The 24,831-nt window shown below is 40.2% G+C and overlaps 3 protein-coding genes across 7 annotated transcripts in view; 1 reads left to right on the forward strand and 2 right to left on the reverse strand.

The window, feature by feature from the left end:
- The window catches only part of LRRIQ4 (leucine rich repeats and IQ motif containing 4), a 34,208-nt gene extending 31,904 nt beyond the window's left edge, over positions 1-2,304 (reverse strand). The window contains exon 1 of the mRNA XM_064585595.1: positions 1,266-2,304. Within this exon, the coding sequence (XP_064441665.1) occupies positions 1,266-2,288 (1,023 nt within the window). The 5' untranslated portion in view covers positions 2,289-2,304. The remainder of the gene's footprint in view (positions 1-1,265) is intronic.
- A 6,645-nt stretch (positions 2,305-8,949) lies between these two features.
- LRRC34 (leucine rich repeat containing 34) lies at positions 8,950-24,733 on the forward strand. Of its 4 annotated transcripts, XM_045903412.3 has the most exons (11): positions 8,954-9,090; positions 12,034-12,154; positions 12,851-12,969; positions 13,070-13,134; positions 14,172-14,255; positions 16,819-16,947; positions 18,667-18,762; positions 21,796-21,950; positions 22,313-22,468; positions 23,024-23,150; positions 24,404-24,733. In XM_045903412.3, exons 1-11 carry the CDS (start codon positions 8,988-8,990, stop codon positions 24,605-24,607), a joined length of 1,359 nt encoding a protein of 452 aa, XP_045759368.1. In that variant the 5' UTR covers positions 8,954-8,987; the 3' UTR covers positions 24,608-24,733. The 4 variants fall into 4 exon arrangements, with proteins under 4 accessions (XP_064441712.1, XP_045759368.1, XP_064441701.1 ...); XM_064585642.1 differs by lacking the exon at positions 12,034-12,154 and having other exon boundaries at positions 8,950-9,090; XM_064585631.1 differs by lacking the exon at positions 22,313-22,468.
- MYNN (myoneurin) overlaps positions 14,226-24,831 on the reverse strand; it is a 39,846-nt gene continuing 29,240 nt past the window's right edge. For both annotated transcript variants that reach the window (XR_010409718.1, XR_010409715.1), the window contains one exon: positions 14,226-15,249. The gene's annotated coding sequence lies outside the window, so the exon portion shown is untranslated. The remainder of the gene's footprint in view (positions 15,250-24,831) is intronic.

Raw genomic sequence — 24,831 nt, forward strand, 5'->3', positions numbered from 1 at the left:
ACAAAAACACCCCTAACAAACCTTTAAGGCCTAGGACTAGTATAAAGTATGGTGAGCACAGGAGATCCGAGTCCATGGCCAGGAAAAGCAGACCTATTATTAGATAACAGTCGTGGATTTCCAAATCTCCTGATTTCTCCCTCTACATTTGTAACAGAACTAACTGTTCTTTTTAATTTTCAAATATTAAAAATAAAGAGGGGCGCCTGGGTGGCTCAGTCGGTAAGCATCTGCCTTCGGCTCAGGTCATGATCCCAGGGTCCTGGGATCGAGCCCCGCATCGGGCTCCTTGCTCAGCGGGGAGCCTGCTTCTCCCTCTCCCACTCCCCCTGCTTGTGTTCCCTCTCTCACTGTGTCTCTCTCTATAAATCTTTAAAAAAAAATAAACACATGTGTATGCACCACCCAAACCATTTGTTAATAAACAAAATGAAATTTGTGTCAACTCTACTCAAAAAAAAGGAATTTTCAAATCAATAAAATGAAATGCTGCAGTTAAAACTGAGCTTCCCCGGTGACCCCTCCTCATTTCCTTCACTTCCTTCCTCTTCCCACAGGCAGCCACTATTAAGAATTGAGCGAGTGTTTTCCTAGTTCATATGTTTTATACTTTTATTACATATATACATATCCACAAAATAGGTGTTGTGTGTGTATGTATATAGTTTTGTGTAAGAATTTATAGTGTCAGGTTCTGCAATTTAGTGTTTTCCTTTTTAATAAATATCACAATTTTGAGGTCTATCTGCCCAGGCACACAGTGCTCTAGTTCAGTTAAATTATTGTAGGGTTTTTTAATTTTATGAATATAGCACCATCTGTTTGCTCATCGCTCTACTGACATTTGGGTTGTCTCCCACACTTCCTGACTGTCAATAGCACTATGATGAACATTTTTGCACACGCCACCCTGCACACATGGGACAGAGTTTCTTTAGGGACTGCTTTTGCGGTTCACCAGAGTGGAACATTAAGGCCTGAGGTCGTAGGTGTCAGGAAAAACCCCTGCCGTGTGAGGAACCCCCATTAGGAGGTGGTCTCGATTCAGAATACAGACTCTGGGGCCCAGGCGCTCTGGGTTGGAACAGGCTCCGGCTCGGACAGGGGTGTGGCCTCGGCAAGTCAGTTAAGCTCCCCGTGCCTCGCTTTCCCCATGTATCACTGAGGATAATAGCACCCACAACAAAATGAGGACATCAACACCAGCTCAGGGGCAGGAAAAGCCCTTGTGGAAGCACCGTGACAGCCAGGAAAGGAACCAGTACCTGCCATATCTTATTATCATCCAGCGCCAGCATTTCCAGGTTCTTCAGCGCACCGATCTCCGACGGACAGCGCTCCAGATGGTTCTGGCTGAGGTCCAGGAAGCGTAAGTTGGCCAGCCGTCGGAAGGAGCGCCGCAGCCCCCGCAGGCCGGTGTCGCGGAGGTAGAGCAGGTGCAAGGAGGGCCACTTGCAGAGGAGGCGCGGCACCTTCTCCAGGTGGTTGCCGCTCAGCCCGATCTCCGTCATCCCCGTTAGCTCGGCCAGGGTGTGCGGGATCGAGTGGAGGCGGTTGTGGGACAAATCCAGCACCGACAGTTTGCTGCAGTGGCCCAGCGACTCGGGGAGAACGGGCAGGCTGTTAGAAGCGACATAGAACTTCTGCAGCCTCGTCAGGCTCCCAACCTCTTCTGGGATGACAGTTAGTTTGTTCTCATCCAGGTCAATGATCTCCAGGTTGTAGAGAACACAGAGCTCCGCAGGAAAGACTTCAAATTGGTTTTGCTTCAGGTAGATCTCCCTCAGTTTGGTCTGGTTCACTATTTCCCTGGGCAGAGACTTCAGGCTGTTGCCGGTCAGCCCGAGCAGCTCGAGGTGGTGCAGGAGTTTGCAGATGGCGATGGGGATCTCGGCCAGGCCCGTGTGGTAGAGGCGCAGCTCGCGCAGCGTGCGCAGGCCGCTCAGGACCGGAAGGGACGAGGGCAGCAGCGGGTTGTGGCTCAGGTCCAGGCCCTCCAGGCTGCTCAGCTTGCCCAGCTCCGGGCACAGCTCGGTCAGCCTGTTCTTGTTCAGGTAGAGGATCCGGGCGTTCTTTAAATGCTCAATCCCTTGGGGGATTGCTTCAAGCTGGTTGTTTTCCAGATGCGCTTCTTCTAAGTCTTCTAATTCTAAGATCTCTGAGGGAATGGTAGTCAAGTTCTGATGAGAAACATCAATGAAAAATGTTCTACCAGAGGCCTGTTGTGGATCACCTTTCTGATGAATTCTAGATGCACGTCCTATTGACTTTATGATGTCATTTGACATTGTGTTGATGGAAAGTTCAAGTATTCAGAATCTGAAATATTGGGAAAAGAAAAAAAATCTATTTACTTGCCGTGAGATTCCATATCCTTAAGAGAGATAAAATTTAAGCTTAGTTGATTGAATCTAGGGCTTGACATTCTAACAGGGCATGAAATGTAGGTTTTTGTGTTTTGTGTTGGGAGATGAATTCAAGCATAGACTCCTCCTAACAGATTGACTTATGTGAAAAGAAAAAAGATTGTCTAATTTCAATTTTTTAAAAAATCCCTATCTTGATTCTATTTCCAGGTAGAATGGAGAAGAGAGCCAAAGATCGCTCTTACCATAAACACTGAGAGAACACTAGGAAAAAATAATATTTTAAAATATTGCATTTTTTTTCTTGAAGTCACCAGAGAGTTGTGGATGTAAAGAAGGCCGAAAGAATTAAATTCTAGAGATGGACTACTCTTTCCTAAGTAAGTAGAGACCAGTGGGCACTTTGATGCCTGGTGGCATTTTTCAACTTTGGGGACCAGCAGGAAGAGAATCCAGCCTTCCATATGCACAAGCAAAGGAACTTCTGAGACAAGGAGAAACCAGCCAAACTTTTTAAAGTCATGTATGGATTAGCATGGAAGGGCCTCAGATGCAGAGCCGGTTCTCCCCCGCTAGACTGGGGCTGACTCAGTGGCCTAGGAAAAGTTGCAGGCTAGGTGAAAGAGCAGAGAGACCTCGTGGTCTTAGATCCCTAAGCCTGGCTGGGGGTAGGGGCTTAAATCCCTAGGCAAGATAATCTGAAATTGCCTCGAATTGAAATGAACTACAGCAGCAACCTAGAAAGAAATTAAATGAGAAGTAAATCATGTCCATGGATTAGAACACTCAGTGTTAAGAGGTTAATATATTCCCCAAATTGATCTTCTGTTTCAGTACAATCTCAATCAAAATCTCAATAGGCTTTTTCTTTTTTGGTAGAACTTAACAAGCTGATTCTAAAATTTATATGAAAATGCAAAGAATGCAGAATTGCAAAAGACAATCTTGAATAATAACAAAATTGGCAGACTTGCACTACTGGATTTATAAATCTTATAAATCTAAGATGTTAATATTGTGTTACAGAAGACTAAGTCCTCGGTCATTAACACACACACACCTCAAAGCCTAACAAGGAAGGCTGAGAAGACGATGAGGCGATGGTGGCCCGGTTAATTGTAGCATCTTTGACTTGCCTTCTAGGATGGGGGCTTTCCTGCTGAAGTACTGGACCTCTCCTCCCACACAGAGCCTAGGCCCTAGATGGAGGTGATGTGCTTCGAGCCCCACACTTAATATTACTGCGCCTTGCAACACAAAGTATGTGGTCTAGATCCTCATTACTATACGTCTAGCCTCCAACAGAGTTCTGGGACAGTGTTGCTCTCTGTTATTTAGAGAAAGGAAACGACTTATCATTGATTAAATCATGTCTAGAAAAAGCTGTCTCCAACATTTCTCATTTGATCATTAGATTGGTTTAATACTGTTCAGTCCTGTGGATAAAATTTCCAATGTCCTGAATATAAACTACGGACAATGCTGAAGACTCCTAAACAATCTGTGGTGTATGGACTAAGGCCATGGTAGAAATGAAAATAGAGAACACTGGGGACACTATATGCTCTAAGCTTTACTTAATGTATGTAATCCTCACTAGAACCCTAAGCAGCAGGCACCATTATGATCTTGGTTTTACAGATACAGAAACTAACCAAAAGGGCTTTTCTCAGAACCTAGTAGGAAGTGGGAGCAGGAGCGAAGAATTTGCCTTAACCTCACAGAGGATATTAACATCATTTGTTTACAAGAAGTCTGGTTTTTATTAAAATCAGCCTTGGGTGTGAGTATTCAGGCTTGATTTTCTTTTGCGGCCTTCTGGGGACTAGCCATCTGATTAGGGTTAGCACAAGTGCATCTGGGCTTCCAGACACATAAAAGAACTTATTTCTCCTAACATTCGTCTTGTTCCATGATGAGACCGGCCTAGAATGTCTGAATGTGTGTGTACATATGTTATCTTGCCAGAATCATTTACCCCACATGTGTCTGGAACCAATTTGATGGACTCTGAAAGCTATATATATTGCATATCCATTAATGGACTTCATAAAAGGAGGTTGTAAAGTCAGATTTGCAACAGGTTGGCCAGTAATTCAGCCACAGTAAATAAGAACAGAGAAGATTGACTCCTTATTGGCTATGTTTTTCATAAGGATTGCTACCGCAACATGGTCAAATTAACTTGTTACAACCCAATATTACTGTGGAATTTCTAGGTGTAATAACTGTGGTGTCATTTCAAGGAGTCAGGGTTTGGATAGTTTAATAATTGGCCCTTTTTCGTGTAATTTTAATGCCCGAGAAAAACCATTTAGGAAAATGATCAACCTTCTCAAATTTCTATCAAGTGTTGACACTTTTGTTTCCAAGTCTGTTTACACACCAACTGGATAGGTAAGACTAGGGTCCTGAGGTTAACATGGCTCTCTCTGATAGCATAAATAACCATTTCTAGTTAAAATAATTTCAAGATTTTACTTAAAGCTTCACCTGGGAGATCTTCTCCCTCTAACACAGACAAGCCAAAAACCTCAATATACCTAGGATGGAGAACCATATAATGGTAATGGTAACACCCTTTCTTTGATAAAAATTTCTGGGAAACTAAAACCCCAGGAAAAATTTTTCGGTCTCCTCTCAAGTAATACTGAGTAATAAACTAGAGACTTGAGTGGAAAACTTTTATAAGCAAGCAACTTTAGATTTGGCAGGGGCAAGGGAGAATCTAAAGGGCTCAGCCAATAATAAAGGCAAGATGTTGTGATATAGTAATAAATATATATTTGGTCTTTGTTCCCAAGTTCCTGATACAAGAGCTTCTAAAACCTTTGGTATTTTCTGAGGAGTTGGAGAGGAGTGTCTTTTGTTATTCATAATAAGCCCCAGTCAACCACACCTGAGCCCATACTAAGGGGTCGCCCTCCTTAGGCCCCCAGATAGCCTCACGAGGGCAGCTGTTTGCCAGAGGAACCATCCATGCGATTAGAGGGGTGGAACTTGCAGCCCCACCCCACGACCTCAAGAAGGGGTCCCTGGGAGAGGGGTTGGAGGTTGAGTTAATCACCAATGGCCAGTGATTTAATCAATCGTGTCTTGGGAATGGAACCTCTATAAAAACCCTAAACAACAGGGTTGGGGGAGCTTTTGGGTTGGGGAGCACATCAAGGTGCTGTAAGGATAAAGTGCCCGGAGAAGGTGTGGAAACTCTTCGCCCTCTCCTCGTACCCTCTCTTCCCCACGTGCATCTCTTCCATTTGGCTGTTCCTGAACCATAGTTTTTAGAATACAGCGGTAATGGTAAGTAAAGTGTTTCTCTGAGTTCTGTAAACCATTAAAGCAAATTATCGAACGTCAGGAGAGAGCTGTGGGCACCCCTGATCTGTAGTCCACTGGTACCAGTGACCACCTGGGACTTGTGACTGGCATCTCAGGTGGGAAGCAGTCTTGTGGGACTGAGCCCTCAACCTGTATGGTCTGGCTAACTCTGGGTGTGTCGTGTCATAATCAAACCTTAGGACAACCACTTGGCATCTGCAGAGAACTGGAGACTGGCTTGTTTGGAAAACCCACACCGTTGGTGTCAGGTGTTCTGTAAGTAGAAACTTCTTAATTAGAACTGGGATATGGAGATGTTTGGTATGTTAAGAGAAATAGAAGGGAAAAAAGTCTATAATCTGATAATGAACTCTGAAAGTTTTGTAGAGTGGAGTCTTTCAAGCACGGGCCCAGTGACTCTGGCCTTTGGAAAACCTCAGATCAGTCACCTAAAGGTAAAAGAGGCCTTAGAGAAACATTCATTTCCCAGAATTGTTAGCCGTGTTGCACGGTGTGCCCCCATCCCCATTGTCACCAAATAATTAATCTGAAATAGCTTCTCAGGACTTGTTTTCTTTAAATAGACTCAGACAGGCATTTTACCCATTTTCAAAAATGTTTCTACCCTTTATTCCTCTACGTGTACCACCAAACTATAGATCTAGTAATTCCTAGGCAAAACTTTATTCTTTTAGAATGCGGTTTTTCAGATTATTGTCTTGCACAATGAATGAGAAGGTTTGAGGTGCTATTCTATTACTAATCACCAATACTTTCTTGTCTCGTCAGATAATAAAAATGTAAACTTTTCAGACCACTCGCTCTTTTATCCATGGGCCAAATCAGTTTTTTTAATAACACTAATTTTTCCGCCTGCATATTTAGTACCTAAACAGCACATATGCATGAACAACATGGGAAGTCAGCACTTCAGATACTTATCAGAAAATTCAACCAGGAATTTGCTCTGTTCTGACACTTGCTAGCAGCTCAGTTGAGCCTTCTGGTAGTTGGGGAAAAATAGCTAATGGGTGTGTTAAATATTAATTCTCCCAGATCCTTTGAGTTCAATCTCCATGTTAGCAAGAAACAACTTACCTAGACCTTATTATCTGTGTTTCCTCAAGACAGGAGGATCATAATTAGATCCTAATAAAGCCTCATGCTGTTGGGCTTTTTAAATAGTTACAATAAAAGAAACATTTGAAAAATATTTCTGGATTTTCTATAAAACTATAGTCAAAGACCTGTCTATTAAGATGTAGGTGTATATAAAGATACACCTACTAAACCTTCCTACAATAAGGTGCCAGAGAAATGTAAATGCTGCCTTTTATTGAAGAATGGGGATTACATACCCTCCTATATTCTCTTTGGCTCTGACTTCTAGAAAGCTGAGATTCAAGTTAGACCTCCACTCTGGGTTCTTGACACCTAAGCACCCAGCGAATCCACTTAAGTCTCCTTGAAACCAGCTCAGCAACATCTGTTTCCCCCACCACCCTACCCTCCCCCCCAGTCAGTGATTCTCAAGGGGAGGGTTTTTAAAATTACATCCCTCCTCCATCTGGAAATCATGGGGTTAATGAAAAATGTACTGATGGAAATGAATTGTACATGTGGTCAGGTTTTTTTTTGACCATCCTACTTGATATGCATTTTGATGTGCAGGCTGTAGTTGTATGCAAATACGGTTGTTGTGTTGTGTTTTTTGCTAAGGTGGATAGGGAGAACAGTGCTTTAAGTGCTGTTTGTCTAGTTAAAAGCAGCTCTTTTCTGCTTATTCTGTTCTGACCCTGTTTTTTAGTCACTCTCTAGAACAAAAGTGATTGGCACTTCTTGATCCCTTAGAAGAGTATCCCTCCCTTCCCCTAGAGCAGCAATTAATAAATCCTGAACCTCTCTTTACTTTCCCTAGTTCACTCCAAATACTCTTGAAAGGGGTTGGGAGGGTAGATGCTGAACTGTGCCCACACGCATGCTTTAGTATTTCAAGCTACCTCTCGGCTTTGTTGGTAGAACATGGGGTAAATGAAAACAGTATTTTCTATTCATGTTTAACCTGAAAGAATTCAAGTGATGTTTAAAATCTGTGGGTTACACAGGGTGTGAAGAGACCCCTGCCTTGCCCAGCACAATTTCTTAGCAGTGGAGTGCTGTTCTGGAATTGCCTAGTGGGGTAGCTTCAGGGACAGAGGTCCTGGACGTTTTTGTTTTTCACCTTTGAACTGTGTTCAGAAACGTCCTGGTTTCACCTTGAAGGTCTCCCTTCCTTCTCCCAGGCAACGAGTCTCTGGTTGGCTCCAGAGCTCTCTACAGGGGCCCTTCAACTACTTCCCCTATGGTCTATGGTAACCCCAAACAGAAGACCTTTCCTTCCCTCCTTCCTCTTTTTCTCTCTCCCACGTCCAATTACCTGAGCATGTTGCCCTGTAACGATGGCTGGGTTTTGTCCCCTTCTCCTCCTTTCCCCAAGTCCAGCCTCAGCTGGATCTTCTCTCGGCTGGGCTACTGCAGGTGCTTCAGACCTCATCTCCTCTAGGTCCTGTCAAATCCACCCTCCACCAGCTGCTCCCTGTCTGAGGGCTCCCAGCATCCTTGTCCCATAACAGCTGTGCTGCTCAGGGGATGCTCCACGTGGGTCCGACCCTGCCTGCCACCCTTCCCCCCCCCACTCATCTGGGCGGCCCCAAGTTTCGTTTCCTGGGAAACTGCGCTTCTCCAGCACCCACCAAGCAGTTCCGCCCTGGGGTGGCTTCACTGGGACCACTCAGGAAGTTACGTCCTACAGAAAGCCCTCCCTGATACCCCCGCCCCTCCACAAGACGATCTACATACCCCTTTAAGCTCCCTTAGCTCCGTGCCTTATCGGTGCTGCTGCTACTATCTGCTTCTGCACTTGGCCCCCACAGGTATGTACACACTTTGGGGAGGAGACTGTGTCATAATCGTCTTTGTAGCCCCGGCCCCTGACCCATCAGCCGTGCCCCCTAAACCTCAAGAACTTCCCTCTGCAGAGGAGCCGGAGCACCCTCCCTCTGTTTTTCCCCCAGGTCTGGGTGATCCGGAGCCAGAGGGGGTGGCCAAGGAACTTCCATAGCATTGGCAATCACCGCCTGCCCAGTCAGGCTTCAGAGCCCAAGCGGGTCATGGCAGGGAACGCGCGGCTGGCTGGAGGTGGCGCTCAGGGTCTGGCGGTCATCCGAGCCCAGACGCGGCAGGCGGGGCGCCTGGGACCGGGCAGGCGCATGCGCACCGTCGTCATGACAACGCCTGCGCGGCGGCCTCGGAGTGAAAAGGAGCATGTGGGGCAGCGGGAAGGAGGCCGCCTGCGCGGGGCCCCGGTCCTCCCTTCCCGCTCCCACTACGACCCCTAATCCGTCCTGGGCCCTGGCCGACGGTAGTGGTAAGAACTAGGGTGTCCTTTGGCGCCTGCCTGGCCCACCGGAAGCGCACGAGGGACTCCGGCCCCAGCTGCAGGGTTGCTCGCGCCAGCCCACTCCTCTGAGCAGGCTGCCGGCTCGAGGCGGTGTGGCAGGAGGGTGCCCCTGGGAACCCCAGCTTTGGCCAGAACTCTGGGGCCCCCCAAATGTGGGCGGGAAGGGAGCCCCAAGTCCCCCTGGTGGGTCTGCCCTTCACATGAGCCCTTGTCCTGGAGGAAGGTGTGTCTGTTGCTTTGCTCTTACGGTCTCCGGGAAGGGTGTCTAGGTGCTCTTCTAGGGCTCTTTTTTGTGGAAGCTCCAGAAAGCGGGGCCTAGGTGGGCAAGAGGGTCTTGAGACAGCTCTGACTTTGCCTCTCTGTGCAGCCTCCGTTTTAAGTATTTCTGCAGATGTGAATTATCTCTAGCAAGTTAAGCGTAGCCTGCACGCCCCTCCTCCTGCCACCGATTCCATTTTGGATGCTTGTGTTAAAGTGTGTGCTTGTAGATGGGGAACTGTGCTAGCAGCCTTACGTATTCCTCACTGCATCCTTGAGATGGGCACCGTGCTCTGCTTTTAGCGTAAGAGGAAATTTAAGACGGGAGAATTAAGGTAACTTGTACAAAGGCACACAGGTGATCCTGGGTAGGTAGCCCAGTCTGACTCACTCCCAACCCTTGGATTTCCTGCTACTTGGCTGTTCCTGTATAGAAGGGATGGGGGACCACCTCCGAAATGAGCCCTTTCTTTAGAAATTCTAACACGTGCTGCCAGGTGAAAAATATTTGGAATACAAGACTGTGGCATGGATGAAAAATGACATTTGAGTTAGAGTCTTGATATTTTCTTGTGTAACTGGCTAGTCCTAGTTTAAGCTTTACAATTTGAAGACGGATTTATTATTTTCCCCTAATATGAATACAGGAAATAAATTATTGGTGCCATAAAATCCTGACACACAACACTTAGGTGAATTTTAAATGAAAGAGAGCATAGCAGAAAAATATAGCAGAAACTTTTAAATACTTTAAATCCATGGTCAGGTAATAAGAATTTTCTTTTCTTTTTTTAAAGATTTTATTTATTTATTTGAGAGAGGGAGAGCACAAGCTGGGGAGAGAGGCAGAGGGAGAAGCAGACTCCCCACTGAGCAAGGAACCTGATGGGAGACTTAATCCCAGGACCCCAGGATCATGACCTGAGCTGAAGACAGATGCTTAACCAACTGAGCCACCCAGGCACCCCAAGAATTTTCTTGTATTTTTCTTTAGCTATATTTAAGTTGTAGTCTAAGATTCCTTTCTTCAGAGAAACATGAGTTCTGACACATTTCTTCTGCATGTGTTGGGTTGGTGCGGCCAGCTGAGGGCAGGCACTGAACCTCAGAGATTCTCAGGCCAGTCTTTTTAATAGCAAGGAAGGTAGTATGCAAGAAGGGAGGAAAGAAGCCCAGTGGGAGCCCAGCTCCAACAAGTAAATTTGTTAAAGATCTATTTACTGTGTTTCCTGTGGAGAATGCTAAAGTAGCATTGTGTAGTTTGAATTCCATGTGAACCATGGTCACATAAGTCTGGGAAATGGAATATTTTTTTTCTCCCTTCCCTCCAGGCTCAACAATTTGAAGAGTCTTTGTGCACCTGAGTGTTGTAAATGTCCTGAGAAGTATTATAGAGGTCTGCTTAGGTTTAATTCAGCACTTCCCAAACTTACTTGACAATAAAAATCTATTCTATTTAGAACATCTTTGATCATCTCCTGGAAGATTAGTATTCTGAGGAACACAGTTTGGGAAATATTGTGCTAAAATGTTATATAAATTCATGGAAACTTCCTAAAATAAGTGTAGGGTTTCTTATGTACATCCACCCATAAGACAGGAAATTCTGTTGACATTAAAATTTTTCCCAGACCGACATGGGAAAGCTCACAATGTTAACTGGAATATTTCAGTACAGTCCTATATCTTTTCAATTTTTTTTTAAAAAACGGCTAATATGTACGTAGATGAGAAAAACAATGAGGAGGAAATACCCACAGACCTTAATTGTAATAGTTCTTTAGCAGTGGGATTGCTGATAAATATTTATTTCTTTTTGATATTGAAATTTCCAAGTTGTCTGGAATAAGTGGGCTAATTTTTTTAAAAGCTTATTTAAAAACAACTATTAAAAGTTTACTGCTTTCATTTTTAATGTAATGTTCCTCATTTTAAATCTTGTTCTGCAAGTTTGTTTAGCAAACTCTTGAGTTCATACAGTGCAGAAATCTCAGCAAAGAACATCTCTTGAGATACAGAGACTTAGAGAGGCTGGCTCCTGAAGATACCAGGCTGGTTGAATAGCGAAATCTCTGAGCCAATTTTTTTTTTTTTAAGAGACCTATACAAAAGATAGGACAGAAAACAAAGATAGTGGTATGTGCTTCTAAGAAAAGGGACATCATTTCCACCCCCAGAAGGCTTGGGTCTTGCAAAAGATCCTTTAGTATCAAAGACAGTGAGACCATTAAGGAAAGATGCAGGCATAACAGAGGAAGGAGATTTCAACTCCTGCTTTGTTTCTGTCTTCTTTATTAAGGACTGAACAGAGAAAAATCAACCTTTAGAAATTTCTTTGAATATCCTTTTACTCTGCTACCTCTGTTAGTTCTCCGTTTATGTCACTTCCAAGTTAGTGTCTGCCTACCCTCAGTGGGTGCTTCTATGGCCCTGCTTCTCCAAACAGCATTCTTATTCCCCCCAGTTCTTCTATTTCCCTCTTCTTTCTCTATTCTTAATTCTGTTGCCTTTTCTTCCTCACCCCTGACTCTATGCATACACACATTCGTATCTTTGAAAGAAGTGTGTTTTGGGGGAGGGGAGGGAGGGGAACAGGAAAGGTCCTGGTATAATTTGTATGTGATGAAGAGTAATGCACTTATTTTTCAAAAGCTCCAGAAGTTATTGGCCATCTCCAGGAAAATTATTATAATCTCTGTATGGAAAAGTCCCAGAAAATTAATTCTTTTATATTGCATATACTCCAAGAACTGGATGAAGAAATTGAAAAGGGGTAAGGAAGACACTTACTTGACTACATAAGTAATATTCACTGACATCCATCTGTGTGAAAATCCTGGAATACCGAGTGATTTGTTTAAAGCCATCTGCCCGTGCTTTTTAAAACAGACCTACCTTTTGATTTAGGACAGTGGCTGATGGGCACTGTTAGCTGGTCTTGGAGGTAGTGGAGTACGTGGGGAAGAGCACTAGACCAGCCATCTCCGAGTCTAGCCTTCACATTTGTCCTAAACTCCTGTGAGCTGGATTGATTTATGAAAAACCTTGAAGTCTTTGATATCATTTATCTATCAGGTGGAGATACTTTTTTTTTTTTTAAGATTCCATTTATTTATTTGTCAGAGAGAGAGAGAGCACACAAGCAGGGGAAGCAGCAGGCTCCCCACTGGCTGAGCAAGGAGCCGGATGTGGAACCCGATCCCAGCAGAAGGCAGATGCTCAACCGACTGAGCCACCCAGGCATCCTGATACATTGGGGGTTTTTTTGTTTTGTTTTGTTTTTTGTGAAAGAAAAATTATATAGTATAAAAGTGTTTACAAAATCTTTAGAATATTCAGTCATCTTAAGTTACTTAGTGTGAATCTGTATTGTGGTACATACTTGGTTTCAGTAAATGCTATTCATGTTACTATTTATATAGGAGGAAAAAATACTTCTTTAGTGGGTTTCTTTTTTGTATTTTAATAGATCGGAAGGAATCACATTAAACATTGCTGGTAACAGTTGCTTAATGCCAGAAGAAAGAGTAACAGGTGAAGATTTTTGGATTCTTTTCAGAATTTTAAAGAAGAATCCATATATTAATGGTATATGTCTCCTTAACAATCATTACCTCTTGCTTTCATTTTGCTGATTTTAATTATTCAGTATAAGGAACATCAGCCTGTATTCATCTGTGTTCTTCAGGTTTGGATGTTAGATATAACTTCATAAGTGATGTTGGTGCATACTATGCTGCAAGACTGCTTCAGGTATTTTACTACAAAATGTTCTTAGTTCTTTTTGTTTTCTTCCAGGAGTCAGTTAAGAACCAGTCCTTTTTCTTTGGAATGTACAGGGTTTGAGCACCCCAAGCCTGCTAAGTTAACCCTTTATTGCAGCCTTCACTTTGGAGATGCCCATGCTGCATTGCAGTTCATTTTATTTAAGACAGACAGTGGGGTCAAAAAACAAAAACAAGGACAGTGTGGTCCACCAATTAGAGTAGGTGTACTTTAAGAAAAGGCTTTATTTCAGCGTCAGAAGATTGGCAAATACGGGTATATGTCTGTATTTTCACTTAAAATGTTTAAAGCAGCATATATAATTTTTTGATACCTCTCTTAAATTGGTTTTTTAAGTTCCTAACTACTTGTCCCAATCTCAGTTGCTAAATGTGCTTCCAATGAGCTTAAAAATGATCCTAAAATTCTCATATCCATGCGATGGCACACGGCACAAGAACAGAGTAAAGATTAAAAAATACGAACTAATTCTCAGCAACTACAAAAATGCTGCAAAAACAATCAAAATGTTCTTGAGTTTTCTTAGTTCTCTTTGTGGTGAAACCACCTACTCTAGTGGCGCACACACACAAAATGCTAGTTTTGTAAAATGTCCAGGGTCCTGACCTTGCACTATATTTATAACACTTGAAATAAGCGGAACACCCACTTGTGTATTTGTTACTGGTAGGTTGCTGGTACCTAGAGCTCCTGAGTCCTCTTTTGCAAACTTGTACACTATGGTTAAATCAAGGACATTCATACTTTGAATGATTGATCAAAATAGAATATAGTCTTTTTCTTTCATTTATATTGCAACTATGTTTAAATGAGCATGGTGACCCCCCCCGCCCCCCGCACACCTTAATGGTAGCTTCTTTTGCTGGACTTTCAGATTTTCTGTTACAAAGATTTTCTTTGGAGGTAAATACTTTTACTTAAATACTTTTACTTAAATAGCTCCTATATTATTTTTTTTCCTAATAATTATATACGTAATAGCTTCTTTCCTCTCCTTATTATAGAAACAACATAACCTCATTTACTTAAACCTTATGTTTAATGATATTGGGCCCGAAGGTGGAGAACTGATTGCTAAAGCACTACATGTAAGCATTTATATACCTCAAACTAGCATTTTCTTTGGGAATTTTAACTTCTGATGGCTTGTAATTAACAGAATGAAATGTAATTGTGATCTCATTGTGCAAATGTGTACTTTTATTACACTTCAATTTATTAAAATGTAACATGAGCACTTTTGAACTCCCTTAAAAAAAGCTTTATTAAGATACATCCAGCACATCCAGGTACATCGTCTCTACATCCAGCACTTGTTACTGTCCTCTTGATTTTAGCCATCCTAGTGGATATGCAGAGGTTTTTTGGTTTTGGTTTGCATTTCCATCATGAATAATGATGCTGAGCATCTTTTCATGTGCCATTCTTTGGAAAAAATGTTCAATGCCCATGTCTAGTTGTCTTTTTAAATTCTAAGAGTTCTTTATATGTTCTGGGTATAAGTCCCTTATATATGATTTGCAAATGTTTTCTCTCATTCTGTAGGTTGCCTTTTCACTTCCTTAATGGTGTCTTTTGAAGCACAAAATTAATTTTGATAAAGCTCAACTTATTTTTTCTTTTGTTTGTGCTTTTGGTGTTATATCTAAGGCCTTGCCTAACTCAAAGTTATGAAGATTTACACTTGCATATTCTTCTAACAGTTTTTGTTTTAGCTCCTTTTAGTTCTTCGATCTGTTTTAAATTAACTTTTGTATATTATGTGAGGTAGGAGTCTAACTTCATTCTTTTGCATGTGGATATCCAGTTATCCCAACACTACTTAAGACTATTCCTCCCCCATTAATTTTCTTGATGCCCTTGTCAAAAATCTATTACAAATGGTTTATTTCTCTACTCCTCATTCTACTCTATTAACCTGTATGTCTATCCTTATGTCAGTCCCACACTATCTTGATTACTGTAGTTTGTAGTCAGTTTTGAAGTCAAGAAGTGAATCCTTTTTGTTCTTGTTTCAAGACGTGGTGACTCTTCAGGGTCCCTTGCATTTCCAAATGAATTTTAAGATCAGTTTATCAATTTCTGCAAGAAAAACAAGGATTTTGAGAGGAATTGCTTTAAGTCTTAATTTGGGGAGTACTGCCATCCTAACAGTATTGTCTTCTGATCCATGAACGTGGGATGTGTTTCCATTATTTATATCTTTCATTTCCTTCAACAGTGCTTTGTTTTTAGTGTGCAAGTCTTGCTTTTGCTAAATTTATTCCTAATGCTTTATTCTTTTTGATGCTATTGTAAATGGGATAGTCTTAATTTCAATCTTGGATTGTTCATTGCTAGTGTGTAGAAATACAATTGATTTTTTTTTTTTTAAGATTTTATTTATTTATTTGAGAGAGAGAATGAGAGAGAGAGAGCACATGAGAGGGGGGAGGGTCAGAGGGAGAAGCAGGCTCCCCGCCGAGCAGGGAGCCCGATGCGGGACTCGATCCCGGGACTCCAGGATCATGACCTGAGCCGAAGGCAGTCGCCTAACCAACTGAGCCACCCAGGCGCCCCAATTGATTTTTATATATTGATGTGTCCTGCGGTCTTGCTGAACTCACTAGTTCTAACAGCTTTTTTTGGGTGGATTCCTTAGGATTTTCCATATATAAGATCATGTTATATGCAGACAGAGATAGTTTTCTTTTCCAATGTGGATGCATTTTTTTGTTACTTTTCCTTGCCTAATTGCCTCATCTAGAACCTCCAGTACACTTGAAGTATTAACAGTAGACATCCTGGGGCACCTGGGTGGCTCAGTGTGTTAAACGTCTGCCTTCAGCTCAGGTCATGATCCCAGGTTCCTGGGATCGAGCCCCACATCAGGTTTCCTGCTCACTGGGGAGCATGCTTCTCCCTCACCCTCTGCTGCTCCCCCTACTTGTTCTCTCTGTAAAATAAATAAAATCTTTAAAAAAACAAACAGTAGACATCCTTGCCTTCTTCCTGCTCTTAAGGGGTTTCAATTAATAACTATTTGCAGTTATATATCCTCTAATATTCATTAGGACACTGAAACGTCTGATTTTTCTTTGTGAAAGAATTAAGAGTGGAATGAGAGGAGTTAAAATTTTGCAAGTGTCTGAGGAATTATATTCCTTTAAAAGTGATACAGGGAGAATATGGAGTGATTGCTTAATGGGTGCAGGGTCTCCTTTGTGGGGAGTGGGGGGGGGGGTGAAGTATTTTGAAACTAGTTAGGTGATGACCAATAACATTGAATTTATTAAACACCAGTGAATTGTATACTTTAAAATAGTTAACTTTGGGTTATATGAATTTCACCTCAATAAAAAAAAGTGGTATAATTTTCTTAGAAAACAAATTTATAGATTTCCCAATTAAAGGAAAATTTATTAAAAATCTGCTTCATTTACTGGGCATTGTTTGGACATGTTTCCTGGGCATTCTTCCCAGTAAAAAACTAGATTTCTTATCTCTTATTGGGAAACTGAATGTTACCTTTAAGGAGTATATCTTATTCTATCTCCATGAAACCATGAAAAATTGAGGAGTCTGCAAATAGTAAGTCTCCTAACTCATGTATACCAAAGAGAATTCTATGGAATAAAAATTTAATGAAGTTTTGATTCTTTTCCTTTTCAGAAGAATGCAACTCTGAAATACCTAAGAATGACTGGAAACAAGATTGAAAATAAAGGCGGAATGTTTTTTGCTGCAATGCTACAAATTAATTCATCTTTAGAAAAATTAGATCTGGGTGACTGTGATCTGGTGAGTAAAATGGTTGAGAAAAATCACCCAGGTACTACATCATTCTCCTTGGAAACCAGGATAGGGAATGTTAAAGAGACCAGCTAAATGACAGTCTTATGAATTATTAAGTTTGCCCCTAATATCTAATATCAGAGAAAAAGGTTTTTTTGTTTGTTTGTTTTTACTATTAGGCATAATAGTGCTATTAATCAGATTGTATTAAATAATACTGTAGAGGAATAACTAGAATAAAATTCTTCCTAAACTTCTATCTATAACCCTTCTTAACCTATGTGGGACTTCTTGAGAAATTGTTTAATTAAAAAAAAAATGCTATTTCATTAGAAAGCCTATATTCTAGTTGGGAAAACATCAATAAAGAGAAAGGTGCTACAAAGATGGCCAAGTACTCTGGTAGGAGGTAATCTGCATGATAAGACAGTTGCCTAATATCTGAGGAGGTAATACTTGAGTCATGAAGGGTGAGAAAAAAACTGCCTTGGAGAGGGTCCATGGCAGAACATTCCAGGCAGGGGTCCAGCACACATAGACTCTAAAAGATAGTGTTACCCCAAGTGTGATATGAGTAGCATTGCTATTATAGATTGAGGTAATTTTACTACTCATGTATTTATTTTTACAAATGCTCTATCTTGAGGAATTACAGTTTTCCATTTATGGTAGTGATAGAGCTTTAAAATAAAGTGGAAAAAGTGAGTTGATTTAATAGAGCACTATTAAGTAAATACTAAAACGGAGATTCCAATATGGCAAAAATCGTGAGTGGCACATGAATAATGAAATGTTGAGTCTGGCAGGTTTTAAGAACTGAAAAGCTAGAGTGGCTAGACAGAAGGAGTTAAGAGTATCTCAAGTGAAGGTGAGAGGTGTGCAGAGGCCAGATCCAGCAACGTTGTATGGGTTGTGGGTCACAGGCCAGGGGAAGAAGGGATTGTGTTATACGTATCATGGTAAGGCCTTGAGGGGTGACATGATTTGTCCTTTAAAAAGACCACTCTGGTTTCTATGGAGAATTAGAGGGTGGCGAGAGGAAGCTCACTGACCACTTAGGAAGTTACTATAGTCCAGGCGGGCAGTAAGGACTGGGGGTGGGGTGGTGGCACACAGATGTGTTAATTTGAGACCTCTTTTGGAGACAGAATCTCTAAGACTTATTAATTGGATGGGAGGGTGAGTAGACTGGCGGAGAGGAGGCCCAGGTTTTCTGGCGTAACAGATAGGGGTGTGTGGTGGTGTCCATCACAGAAATTGGAGAATTAGGCCCTTCCAATAAGGTAAAGAGGGAATCCTGTGGAAGCTGTGAAAAATGTGATTAGTAAACCTTTCCCACTGCACAGACACTGGAAGTGAGTATGCATATAAAAGAATGCTTGCATAAGGTCTGTTCTAAGTAGTGTAGAACCCTAGCTGGGATCCGCATCTGTGTCTGGGTATCTGAGGTCCGAAACACACAGAACCTTGAGGGCTTAGAAGCAAACCTGGAGGTGAACGTCCTAGGAAATGGATACCGAAACTTTAAGAACTCCCCCGTGCATGTTATAGATTTTAGGGCAGGGAGAAAAGAACATAGTAACAATTCACTTCTGAATCTGACCAAACTATAATTCAGGGTTTACAATTTAAAATACAATTTATTTCTAGGAGTCCAGATTACTAATTTTGAAATAGGGAGGTTATATACTTTGTCAGTTTCTTTAATGAATTTACTGTTTCTAGGGAATGCAAAGTGTGATAGCATTGGCTACAGTCCTAACTCAAAACCAAACAATTAAGGGAATAAACCTAAACCGACCTATACTGTATGGTGAACAGGTATGTATTCAAAGTGATGACAGCTAATATTACTACATGTGAATAAAATGAAGGTACTCGTTACTGAAGTTTATGTCAAGGTTCATATTTTTAGAATTTACTGCATTTACAAAGAAAAGCTTATTTGAAGAAAAATTGAGTTAAATTACGATTTTAGATGTTGTTTAAGCAGTAAACATGTCTTTTTTCTTCCTTTCTTTCTTGTAAACTCAGATTACAGTTAGTAAACCTGTAAAGAGGCAGAGTAGTTAAGGCAAGAACAGTGATTAAAAGTTTTAAAGGTTGGATAAGAGCTCAGTGTAAATTGTTTTGTTGTTTGTTATATTGATATCACTAAACTGCTTTGAAATCAAGAGTAACAGTGGCCACATATGTGTGAAGAGCAGCATGCGAAGTCTGGACTTGATCCTATAGGTAAGCTGCATGCTGGAGACAAGATGATGAGTAAAAACATTGTAGCTGCTTTTAAGGCTTCTCCTTGCTCTTTAACATTCTTTTAGAAGTGGCAGAGCAGGTTTTCAGATTGAGGACATGAGATTTGAAGGCTAAATCAAAATTTTCTGGATTAGACCTTGAGGAAATAAATCTTTTTTTTTTTAAAGATTTTATTTATTTATTTGAGAGAGACAATGAGATAGAGCATGAGAGGGGGGAGGGTCAGAGGGAGAAGCAGACTCCCTGCCGAGCAGGGAACCCGATGCGGGACTCGATCCCGGGACTCCAGGATCATGACCTGAGCCAAAGGCAGTCGCTTAACCAACTGAGCCACCCAGGCGCCCTAAAAAAAATTTTTTTTTTTAAAGATTTTTTATTTATTTGAGAGAGAGAGTGAGAGAAAGAGCACAAGAGGGGGGAGCGGGAGAGGGAGAAGCAGACTACCCGCTGAGCAGGGAGCCCAATGCGGGACTCCAGGATCATGACCTGAGCTGAAGGCAGTCGCTTAACCAACTGAGCCACCCAGGTGCCCCGGAAATAAATCTGTTAAACTATATGGAAATCACACTAGAAGCACGATTTTTTTTTTAAGATTTATTTGACAGAGAGAGACACAGCAAGAGAGGGAACACAAGTAGGGGGAGTGAGAGAGGGAGAAGCCAGCTTCCCTGATGTGGGTCTTGATCCCAGGACCGACCTGAGCTGAAGGCAGACGCTTAACGACTGAGCCACGCAGGCACCCCAATGATTCCTCTTTTAAGTGTGTCAAGTGGTGTCATTATTCCCAAATCAGAGAATAGTTAAGAAAAGCCCAAGGTCTTTCTCAGGTCCAGGCCCTTGCTGTTAGCCTGGTGCTTCTAGCAGTCAGCTAAACTCCAGCCTGCTTTCTATTCCTCTCCAAGGCAGCCACTACCCTTTGTCCCTGTGAGTACTAGTCTCTTCAAGTGGCTGTGGAGTAGAGGCCTCCTGTGCTTCTTCCTACTTTGCTGTTCCCAAACATAAGCCCTGCAAACCTCTCTTCCATTTCACTATCTGGGGAGCCTGGAAAGATATGGATGCCAAGTGCCATCCTAGGCAAATTGTCAAAGTTGGTAAATGGATCTAAAAACACTACTATTTCTGATTTTAGTTCCCTTCCTTAATAAGGGTGGTCCCTGAACCAGACTTCTTGAGCTAAAAAAAAAAAATGCAATCAAAGCATAAAACACAAATATGTATCCTGTCCTCTGTTCCAGGCACCATGCAGAGCAATACTGGACCCCCTAAGTGGTCAGTTTGCATTTGTTAAGATCCCAAACTATAGCTTCCCTTTGGATCTCTTTCAATGCCAGCAATAATTTAAACAAATCAGACATAGGATTATAGACTACTGAACAATAAAAAATGCTTTATAGTGTTCTACAGAACAGTTATTTTATGCCAGGTACTTTTTTGTTACTTGTGAGGGAAGTATAATTTTATCTATCTTACAGAAAAGAAAACTGAGACTTAGCTTGATGAAATAATTTGCCCAAAGTCAGACAGCTAGTATAAAGCTAGTATTTGGACAATTTTATTATAAAGCTCATATACTTTTATTATAAAACTCATGTACTATCTGCTACTGCTATGTGGTTTCATTTAACTTTTGTAGTTTTTCTGAGTTATTATGTAGAAGTACATAATTTGAGCATACGTAGTTATCCATGTTCGTGATCAGCATTTCCAGTGACTATAAAACTTATAAAAAGAGCAATCTTGGGGAACCTGGGTGGCTTGGTCAGTTAAGCATCATACTCTTGATCTCAGCTCAGGTCTTGATCTCAGTTCAAGCCCTGCATTGGACTCCATGCTAGGCATGGAGCTTACTTTAAAAAGAAAAAAAATGCAGCAATCAAGTAAGAGGACTTTTCCTTACCATAAAATACTGACCCATTCATTTTAAGACCTGGTTTGACTCTGTTAAAAACTTAAAGTGTTTAGTATTCAAATCCTCACTGAAGTTATATACTTTTTGCCTGGAAGCAGCTAGAATTTGGAATTAAAAATAAGTCTTCCAGTGACTAGAACAGTAAAACATATTTAGAAATTTGGGATGATTATAAAACGGAAGAACTGGATATCACAGGACTAATGAGTATATTTTTAAAATAGAATCAACATTGAGAAATGTCTTTGTATTTTATCTATAAAGAGTAGAGATCAAGAGAAAAGTTCAGGAACATATGGAGGGTATAAGAAACATTTAGAGATTCTTGAGAGGACAGCAATAAGGGAGCTTAATATGCACAAAATATCATGGGGCCAAGTTTTTTTTTTTTTTTCCCCCCTCCCCTTCTGGAGTGTTGTTTAGAATTGATTTTTTAAAACCAGCCTCTTTTACATCACTTAGTCACTGTACTTTCCAAGGGCCTGCTGCCGGTTTTTAAAACGATGAACTATCATTTGTGGCAAAAGTGATTTTTCTTAAAAGCCAAGCCAAAACAAATACAAATTATAGGCTAATAGTCTTAACTGGTATCTTTTTAAAAAGCTAATTTAAGTAACTTAGCATATATTTGGAATAAACATGTACAGCTTCAAAACTGTATTTTAGAAAAAGATTTTACCTATTTTTAGGAAGAGTCCACAGTTCATCTAGGCCACATGTTGAAAGAAAATCACTGCCTTGTTGAACTACACATGTGTAAGCATAATATAAAGAACTGTGGTATTAAACAGTTATGTGATGCACTGTATCTGAACAGAAGCCTACGCTACCTTGATGTCAGCTGGTAAGTGATAATACATTAATCCAGAAGTCCTGGGAATAATCTATGTAAATATTCACAGTACACAGGATACACTGTTAGATCAGAAAATGCAACCATTGTTGTCAACTTTTTGTCCTAAGCCTTAGTATTTAGTTTATATGCTATTTTATCTCCTAACAATGTGAATGAGCAATTTAATCATGAGTAAACCAAAACGGAAACATTTTATGGCAAATCTGCATTAACTTTTTTGGAAACTGAGTGATTAAAATCTTTACTAAACTAGAAAGTAATGTTCTATACAGCTGTTTTGAAGCATGTTAATCTCTGTGAATAAAATACTTCGTATTTTCAAATGTAACCATGTATTTTTCCCTTCCCAGCAATAAAATAACTTGTGACGGAATGGTGTGTTTGGCTGATGTACTGAAAAGCAATACTACCCTGGAAGTATTAGATCTTTCTTTTAACAGAATAGAAAATGCAGGAACAAAGTATCTCAGTGAAACTCTTGCTTCACACAACAGGAGTCTTAGAGCGTTAGTATGGTTTTATATTTAATCAAAATAAGAGAAAAACTTTTAAAATACTAACCGCAAGCCCCTTAAAACTCAAGATTCATGATGAAATATGAGAAGTTTCTAAACTGACATTTCATTAAACATTTCAATTTCTTTTTCAAGAGTAATGTCTATTAAAAATTAGACTGATTCTAGTTATGATTGCTTAAGATTGAGAAAATTCTTACTGCCTACAGTATTTATCCTGAATTCTATAGAAAAATCATAATATGATCAAGACAAAAAATAAAGTATTATTGGATGATTTTATCCTGAAGGGACCCCAAACATTTACTGAATGAGATAAAACAGGCTGTTGGTTTCTAAAATGTAGTTAACTATACTGGATACATGAAGCATCCACTTAGAAAATGAAGTTTCTTGGATTTTAGTTAGCATTATTCTTAAGTATTTTTAATATAATTCCTAAGATTTTACACAATAAAATGTAATAAATGTTTTTGACTAACTTACGCATCATCTTTGTGGAAGTATGTATTGGTTTTCAGGGTTATTACTTCTTGTTTCTCATAGGTTGTCAGTAGTCAGCAACAACATAGAGGGAGAAGGACTTGTTGCACTTTCAGAGTCAATGAAAACAAACCCCACATTATCGAATGTCTACATTTGGGGAAACAAATTTGATGAGGCTACATGTGTGGTGAGTTGTTTTTTTTTCTTCACTAAAGGCTTTTTCTGGGGTCTTCTCTATAATATCAGGCATTTACAGGTGGCCTTGGAAATGATTCCAAAATGTAGTAAGACACTTCAGTTTTGATAAATTTTAACATAAATCCTAAAAATTAAGCACTAGAAAGTTTTGTGGTTGAAATAGAAGATATCAAATACTACATATTAATAGAGAGATCACTGAATTATACAGTCCCAATTCCTCCAAAGTTAAAACATTTTAAAAGTCACAACTGTTGATTTATTCTAAATTTGATGTAGCACAATCTCCAGTCTGCTGCCCAATAATTAAACCAAGACATGGAATTTGGAGACATACAGTGCTTTTATGTTGCTTATGTAAATAGAGCCCTTGATACGACTTTCAAAACAAAAAGCATTGTAACAAATAGTTTTTATTTGGAAAGAATGAAGATGCTTTTTTTGCAAAAAGACTATCCAAAATCCCACCTCTAAAAAGAGTAATAAAATATACTACTCAAACCCTTGATTTCAGAGAAAGATCATATTCTACACATTAGAATTAGTTTGGAATAATAAGCTAAAGTAGAAAGCAGCTAAAATTTTAAATCTTTTATTGTCTAAATATCTGCCTTTCTCTATACTCACAACCTTATGGACCAACCATTTTAACATGTTTGTATGACACCCTTACAAAGATACCAATGACCCATAAGAGATATACAAAGAAAATTCTACAATGAAGACGGAATTAGGCTACCGCCAGGCCAGCATCTAATACTACAGAAATTGTCTAAGTCTCAGTCTATAAGTTAGCTTCAGGGAGTTCATGAACTCCATACAGTTGTATGCCAAAATTTGGTTGCTTATTTTTCTGAGAAATGGGTCCCTGGCTACCATCAGACTTTCAAGGTATATACAACTCCCACCTCCCTCATTTAAGAACACCTGTAGGACTTGAAACTTTTGACCATGGGACCTTTGGCCCATAAAATCTGTAATACAGAGAACTGTTAATTCTGGGAGCCATAAAACAAAATACCTTAAAACTTAGAAATAATTTTTTCAAGATTATAATTTCATTATGTGATATTAGGTGAACAAAAATCATATGTAAAAAATACTAAAATTCAGTAATTTACTCAGAATATTTTAAACTAAAAATCAGCACAGCTAATCTGAATACTGAAATTAGCTTATTCATTTTTGTGGTAATTAAACAATTTTCTTAATGATAGGTTTTTCTTTTCTTAAAAATCATAGGCTTATTCAGACTTAATTCAAATGGACCGTCTAAAACCAGATAATACAGATGTGGAGCCATTTGTGGTGGATGGACATGTGTATCTTGCAGAAGTCTCCAATGGCCTTAAAAAGCATTATTACTGGAGACCAACTTATGGAGAAGTTTGCACGAACTCACCTAACGCAGGTTTTACTCTTGTACCAGTAGGTGGACATCTATGAAAAACAAGCTCTAAAATAATTTTCACATATTTGTCTTATGTTAATATTTTATTGCCTATTACATTTTTCTTAAATTAGAATGTTTTACCTTTTATACATTTGGAAATGACTATATTAAAATGACTTTGTATAACTATCCATTGTGGAAAAAACAGTAGTATTTTTTAAAAGAACTTTTAGAGGAGAGGGAAGATGGCAGAGTAGGAGAACCCTGAATTTACCTT

This window comes from Mirounga angustirostris, unplaced genomic scaffold (assembly GCF_029215605.1).
Source record: "Mirounga angustirostris isolate CCGP_5_RB_7025 unplaced genomic scaffold, mMirAng1.0.hap1 SCAF_1, whole genome shotgun sequence".
NCBI classification, from domain to species: domain Eukaryota; kingdom Metazoa; phylum Chordata; class Mammalia; order Carnivora; family Phocidae; genus Mirounga; species Mirounga angustirostris.